The sequence below is a fragment of the Bombus pyrosoma genome, linkage group LG9 (genome assembly GCF_014825855.1).
Source record: "Bombus pyrosoma isolate SC7728 linkage group LG9, ASM1482585v1, whole genome shotgun sequence".
Taxonomy (NCBI): Eukaryota; Metazoa; Arthropoda; class Insecta; order Hymenoptera; family Apidae; genus Bombus; species Bombus pyrosoma.
The window spans coordinates 6,630,924-6,638,747 of record NC_057778.1 but is presented as its reverse complement, the minus strand read 5'-3'; the positions used below and the strand labels follow the sequence as shown (position 1 = coordinate 6,638,747).

The following is a 7,824-nucleotide window of genomic DNA, read 5'->3' as shown; positions in this document are numbered from 1 at the left end:
CCTGCCCGAATGCAACCCCTTCTTTCGCGAAGGACCCCGAGGAGGATTTCGATTCGACTTCTCCTTTCTTTCTTCTTCTCTCTCTTTCCTTCGAGTGATTCCGGAGAGACAAAGGGGTGGTTTCGTGATCCTTCTCGTTCGACAAAGTTTTTTTTAGGAATTCAACAGAGGAACACCAACGAACGAATGTGGTATAGCAAAAATGAATCGAAAGCCAATTTTCGAGAACATTTTATTTATAAATTTATGAAATAAATTGAACAGTTTCTCCGTTATATTTTTTAAATGATTTGTCGAGTAAATCTTTTAAAAAAGCAGTGTCCAAATCACAGAAGTATTCAAGAAAGCAGTCGTATAGAGCAATTAGAAAGAAGTAGGGTATCCAAATAAAACTTTCATAAGCAAACAATAAGACGTGCTATCAAGGTCTTGATACATGTATTAGTTAATGAAGCGAATTCATATAGTAAGGAAATTCTGTAGTGGTATACTACAATACGTATACACGTAGTCATTTTTATAAATTTTATAAATCTTTACATTTTAGAAATTATATGCTATTATTCCTTTTATAATGTTTAAATACTGATTATAATTTCTACAGTAAAATATAATATTTCACGTATCACAATCTCCAACTAAAATATGTAACCGTCTGATTGCTAGATAAACAACTGACTATAATTTGCATATATATACAATTAGCGATCTGTTGATCCTATATATCAATCTTTTAGTCGTTTCGTTATAATAATATATTATTATTGGCTTCGTATGATTATCGTCTATACTATATTAGCAAAATGGCAAACCTATATTTATTCAAATCATGTCTATTATAAATCGATATTTCTATAAAATATTTTTACGTTACTTTTCTTTCAAAATAAATATAATTTATTATATGCTGGGTATGTAGTATAATAAAAATACTAAGTATGAAATAGAGCAATCCTTTGTGTGTATATCAGGATTAGTTGGAGTACAATGTTTAAGTCTCAGTGAGAAAAAGAATGTCGATACAATTATCGCCTTTAAAGGTAGTCTCCCTTCGGAATGAAGTTGGGTCATTAGTAAGAAAGGCAGAACTCTTACTCACATCGATGAACACGATAAACCACTTGTTTTACATGTAAACACGTTCTGCTCTGGTAATTGAACGGGTTCATTCTCAGGTTCTTCTACCTATTATCATCGAACTGACATTGAAGTAGCGGTTTTGTTTTGCAAAAAGTATTTTAGAAACGTTTTGATAAAAAAATTACTGAAACAAATAATTACGTACAGACAATAATTGCCGTGATAATAATAATAATTTATCGAACGTATCATTCTTTATTACACAATACATTAGGACAGCAAAAGTAACAACAGGTTAAGATAATAGATTACATATTTTAAAATGTATTATAGCTAATCTATTATTATATATGTATAATATAATATATTATAATATGTATAATATAATATATTATAATATACATATATTATATGTATAGTAAAAGGTGCTTAAATCTTAATTTCTATGCAATTCGAAATATATCAGAGCGCATCACTAACTACAAGCCCTGCCTACCGAAATTTGCATATGTAGTGGTTTAACAGATCAACGTAATAGGCTGACGGGCGGCACTTCTGAACTTCGGGATCTTTGTCTTTCTTTTATACGTTCTCCTCGTCTTTTCATTTGGAACAGAACGCTCCTTTACCAGTCTTCCTGGTAACATGTTGAGTTTATCCCTTTATAAACTGGACCAGTCAAATCTTTTGGTCTCCACCATAAATATACAAAATGAATATCGCAAAAGGGTAAAGACTTTTTAAAAATTTTATTGAAGCACTCAATTGCGATATTATCCCAAATATTTGATAAAGCATGAAACAATCTATTTTTTATTACGATAAAATAAATGAAAGATAAAATAACAATTTTTTCATAATTTCTTGATATTTATATTTCTTGATATTATATATATATATATAATAATTGCCTTGGAAGAATAAAGTTATTTCATATGATTATTCTGAACTCACGAGACTCTGAACTCGTCAGGATCTTCTTGATAAATTCAACAAATCGAATACATTATATCTCGTTAAGCAAGCCGTGTTCCTCGTCTGTTCGATTAATTCCTGTGCGGATAAAGTCGTTTATTTGTCATAGTACCGACTCTAATTCTTCTTCCTTTCTCTTAATTATACCGTTACGTGTAATCGCTCTCCTTAATTAGCAGCGTTTTTTTTTTGTTCCGTTTCGGGCCAAGCCCTTCGTATCCTCGATAAATCTACCAACTTATCCCGTGAATCTTTCTTCACGGTCGGATAATAAATATTACGGCCGATTAATTACAAGATTTGCTGTCGATGGTGTCATTGAAAAATTTCCATGCATTCTATCCTTTCCTTTCGTATGGAGTGTTTTTTCTATATTAAATACAAGATACACGTGTGAATTTTTGTAACGTTTTATTTACAGATACATGGAGTTTGATTAAAGATAATTTAATTACACTATATTTTATATAGAATATTTTTAATTAATTTAATTATACTAATTTAATATAAAATAAAACAATCAATGTTTTCCAATCGTCGTATAGGACTTGCCTGATTTCATTCATTTCCAACTTTTTCAGATCTCATGAGATCTATCTACATTTCTATCGCCAATCAAAAGATTTCATACGATAGAATTATACTAACAAGGCATTTAGCAAAACTTCAACTGTATAAAAGAGTAATTTTTCAACTGATTAAACCGAGTGGGACGTCTGATATTACAAATTCTTCCAGTTGGTCGAATTTGTTCAGACATTGATAGGACAGTGGTAATTACACCTTAAGACCCCTCGTTAGAGTCGTGCAATTGCTCTAATAAATTTGCATATTTCTTGTCAAGAACACATGTGCCAACCAGAGCGTTAAATTATAGAGCAGTTCCTCTGATCCAAGTAATTGGGAGCTAGTGAAATTACTAAATTTTTTTTCTTTTTTTTTTGCTGCATGTATATAATACTATTTAAGATTATATGTAAATTAAATAAAAGCCTCGTAATAATGATCCACGTTGTTATAAAGATATTGTATTCTTACAATAATTAGAATTGTAATAAGTATATCTGCAATATCATACTGTGATAACAACTTCTTATATTGTATAATATCTATATCGAATAGTTCTAACGATATATGTACATGTAATCATTCTTTTACAAAATTTAGATAATAAATCAAAATTTGATGATGTTATTTAAAATGTATCAATGTATAAATGCTTTCTACACTTTCTATGCCCGTTACACCTTAGATGGCTGAAAAAGCTTCAAATTCCAAACTACATATTAAGTAATACATAGTTCCCTCTGGGACATTCGTAATCGTCGATTAAGCAAACGTTTATAATCAAAGATCTTTAAAAAGGAAAAGAAAAAGTTCGCTCAGTAAACTGTATGAGCCGTAATTCATAGTTGCTCGTGAAACATTTATAATAAACGTTTTCCTCACTCGCATATCGCTCTGTAATAGCGATGAATTTACGACCGTATGTTACGTTTTTCAACGACGTTCACAATGCTGGCCTGTTATATGAGACCATGATCGAATCGCACAGTTAGTAAACTCAATAATTACCTATATCGTCTTGTATCGTCTGTTATAGTTCTGATTACATGCCGGCTGGACGGTGTGAATAAAAGGCATCAACGAAATCAACACCTTCCCGATTATTATACGTACCTAATTTATATCTATTGCGATCCTTAGTCGACATTTACACAACATAAAAAGTATAATCCTTAGAAATATAGATAAATGATTATTTTGAACCTATAATATTTAATTGTTAACTTCCTCTAACGTTCACATGATATTTAAATGCACATAAAACTTAATAATTAATAGTAATTAATATTGCAATTTCGTCGATTCACATTTATAAATGATAAGAATTACAATGATATTTTACAGAATTGTAGGCTACAGTAAAATTACCATTTAATTATAACTATTTGTTCTATGTAAATTAGTTTCATGATAGATATTACAAACCATAAACTGTATGAAGCATTGCAATTAATTTTAAGAGATAACGAGTGTTAATGACAATGTCCAGGGACAGGATGCCTGACAGAATACATAATCAAGTAGTATCACGGCTAAAACGTAAACCATATGGCCATAATTGACCGATCATGAGATCACTTCGAGAAAAATAAAACGTAATTAATAATAAATGGCAAGAAAGACGTATCATTTTTATTTTTGCTACATTCATATATAATACATAGCCATATCTTCATTTATTCAAAGCTTCGAGTTTGCATAAAAGTAGCAGGTCCGAAATTTTCTTGGCCTACGAAATCGAACGAATAGTTCAACAGAAGCAATACTGTCCAATTCCGTTTCCGACATTTCACACTAGCCGCGGGAGTACCAAAAGTATTGTCTTTCGGTATAATCATGGCCGGGATTAGAGCAGACACCGAGACATGCAATCCGCTCGTGTTTCCTGCAGCTACAGATCAAGGAGGAGGAAAAAAAGCATCCACAGTATTGTTACTACGTAGGGTCGATGAAACTGCTAGGTGGCATCTAATGAGAAGGAGCGGACAATGAGCCTTTCTAACTTAAGTGCCCTAGGGTGAATACCAGAAGGGTGCTTCTACCACCCTTCTTATTTCATTCATTTATTCTCACGCTTGCTTCACGAATCAGACGAGTTATCTGACGAGAGAGCTCCACTATGAATGGTTTCAATGTTTCCGCAATATTTCAAAACAGAAATCTAGCTAATCGAATAATCATATTTGAATTTCAAACATAAAATATGTTCAGAAGATTATGCGAAGAATTTTGTTTCCACCATAAAATTTAAAGAAAAGGAAAGAAAGGTTCTAATCATCAAAGGATCATTATACCTATAATTAATTAATAATTAAAATCTGATAATTTTAATGTAACATTTTTTAATATGTTATACCAAATATTATTTAACCATCTATATCATTGAACGAACTACATAATAATAAACAAACTAATTTTAAACTTAAAACAAATTTTTATTTTTTTATATATGAACTAATCTCAACTATTTTTCATAAATATTCCCATATTGAAATATTTATTCAATGATCGCATAGCAGTAAAATAATAAATAAGTACATACCAAGATACCATACCGTTTTTTATAAACAATATCAATTTCTTCTCTTATTGTTTCTAATCTAATTTATATCAGAATGATTAAAATCACTATATGACATCCACGTGACAAAAAAAGCTAAGTAAAATTTAAATAAAATTTGATTCATCTAAGACATATTAGATATATCTAATAGAATTATTAAATAATTAATCAGTATCTTTTTATTAAATCATATAACTCTGTACAATTGTATAAATGATATTATTTTAAGTTCTAGTTTAAGTTATAGAATTTAAATTTGTATATGAAAGTGATATAATATTTCGATACAAATTTCTGTACATATTTGTTTAATAAAAATAACTCTGAATGATTATTAATATGAGAATAATTAGATTTTATATATGATATATATTTTAAGTTTATATATTATATATATAAACTAAATTCTTTTAGCTAGTACTAGTGCTAAAAACATTTTGTTTAATGTTTTTAAAATTATCATAAGAAATCATATTTCTTTTTTAACAATATTATAAATTCTCAACATCATTGTGTATTAGAACATCAAATTTAAGGAAAGAAATAACTTCAAAATGTTGAAATTTTTTAATTCTATTATAACTTAATCACATAAAAAAATGTACAATGAGTGTATTTTCTTATTCTTGAATTAAACGACTCTTCTAACTTCAAAGAATCGTTTTAGATAGAAAATTTGTCCTATTGTCATACAAACCAAAACCATAGCTTCAAAAAATGCCCACATAACTACACGAGTATTTGTGCTTTCACTGATAGCTCTGTGATTGCGATCTCTAACCTAAAAGTAAAATATTAATTTTATTAAAAGCGTTAGTAAAACACAAGGAAATGAAACACAAATTCTAAAGAGAAATTACCTGCATGTATTCTTGCTCATTTTTCACACCCCATAAACTTGTACTTAATTCTTTTATCATATCATCTATTTTGTTATGGTTTGAATCAGAATTTTTCCCATCTGAAGTGTTTTCTACAGGCTTTGGATTTTCACCAATATCCATATTAAACATCACTACTTTTGGTGTCATACTACTTTTCTGATTGCCAAAACAATATGTATAAACACCAGCAAGATGCGCAGCAAATGTATATTTACCACTGCTTTCTTGATCACCTTGATAAATTATTTTTCCATCAGGACCAATTATTTTTACATCTATGTCTAGAAATCCACCTTCTGCTATTTCAAATGTAAGACCTATGAAAATAATATCATTTTTGTGTGAATATAATAACATTATTTTAAAAGATATTATATAAAATAAATAAGGACATATTTAAGATAACATATGGTATATACTAATATAAATACATTAGACAAGTACTATTACAATTTATTATCTAAATTTTTGAATTATAAAATCCCAATAATTTCACCAAATTTGTTTATTTAATCTTTATTGAATTAAAATATTATCCAAATAAAAATTTTATAAATTTAAATTTGATTTATATTTCTTATTGTAATATATTATGCTAATTGAAATAAAACAGTAATTCTACTTGCAAAAGTAATTGCATAAAAACAAGTTGTTTAGAACATTTTTAAAATAATGATATTTCTAACAGATTCAAGTAAATATTTGTATGTATGTCCTACCAAGTTGTAAGAATGTTTTAATTATCTAAATCAACAATTTTTAATAATGTAGTAAGATTCTTTCATACTATTTTACATGATTTATAGCATATTAATTCCAAATGCAATAACAGAACCTTTTTGTTTAATACGTGTATTTTTAATACTAAGAAATTACTTCGATCAACATTTATCTCGAAACATAAAAGCAATTTTATATAAAAGTTTCATTTTTGAAGATTCAAAGTTATTATTTCTCTATAATACATATATTAAAAATAAGTACAGAAGTGGAAACTAACCCATTTTCGTGCCTGTTTCCACATTGTCAAAGAAACATTCTTCGGCATGTGCGTCTACGGTAATGAAATAGCAGTTTACTCTGGAGCTCAAAAAAATTAGGAATAAACACGGAATGAGCCACCTCATTTTATCAAATTACAATTTGAATCAATTAAAAACGACATACGACTTGTCTTTTACCTGCCACTTCACAGTGGCATGTTGCTACCACAGCGCCACGTATGCATTCTGCCGTGAAATAAATAATATAGATAGATGTACGTCCTACAAGAATTATCAAACCCGTCAAAATGATGAATTCCATATTTTTTTTTAATTATTAAACAAAGCTAGGTATTTTCAACAAAATTCATGTCAACTTTTGTTAAGATAAAATTACAATTATATATACATATTGATTTGCATCATATTAATGTTTAATCAATATATTGAGATACCCATTAAAGGCTAATTGTTCATCTATTTTATTATTATAATATAATACTAGAAAGTACCAATTACAATATGTTTAAATATTGAATGAAAATTATTTTACTTTTATTACGTAAATATATATTTAGAGATATACATTTATGAGATGGTAAGCCTATATAGCACTTCTGAGAATTGCGAATAAAATTTCGAATGGGTTTGGAAATTTGATACAAAAACGTTTCATTATTACAACTGCAATTTTACAGAACTAATTATTTTATTTTGTGTTGAAATCTAAATCTTCTAAACATGTTTTCTAAAGATTAGGTTTCTAATGATT

The 7,824-nt window shown here is 28.4% G+C and overlaps 1 protein-coding gene across 1 annotated transcript; it reads right to left on the bottom strand.

Moving 5' to 3' along the window:
* Positions 1-5,742: 5,742 nt before the first annotated feature.
* On the bottom strand, positions 5,743-7,297 carry LOC122570654 (transmembrane emp24 domain-containing protein-like). The gene is made up of 3 exons (XM_043733238.1): positions 7,070-7,297; positions 6,046-6,386; positions 5,743-5,966 (listed from the first exon to the last, which is right to left on the bottom strand). Exons 1-3 carry the CDS (start codon positions 7,194-7,196, stop codon positions 5,817-5,819), a joined length of 618 nt encoding a protein of 205 aa, XP_043589173.1. The 5' UTR covers positions 7,197-7,297; the 3' UTR covers positions 5,743-5,816.
* Between the last annotated feature and the right edge of the window lie 527 nt (positions 7,298-7,824).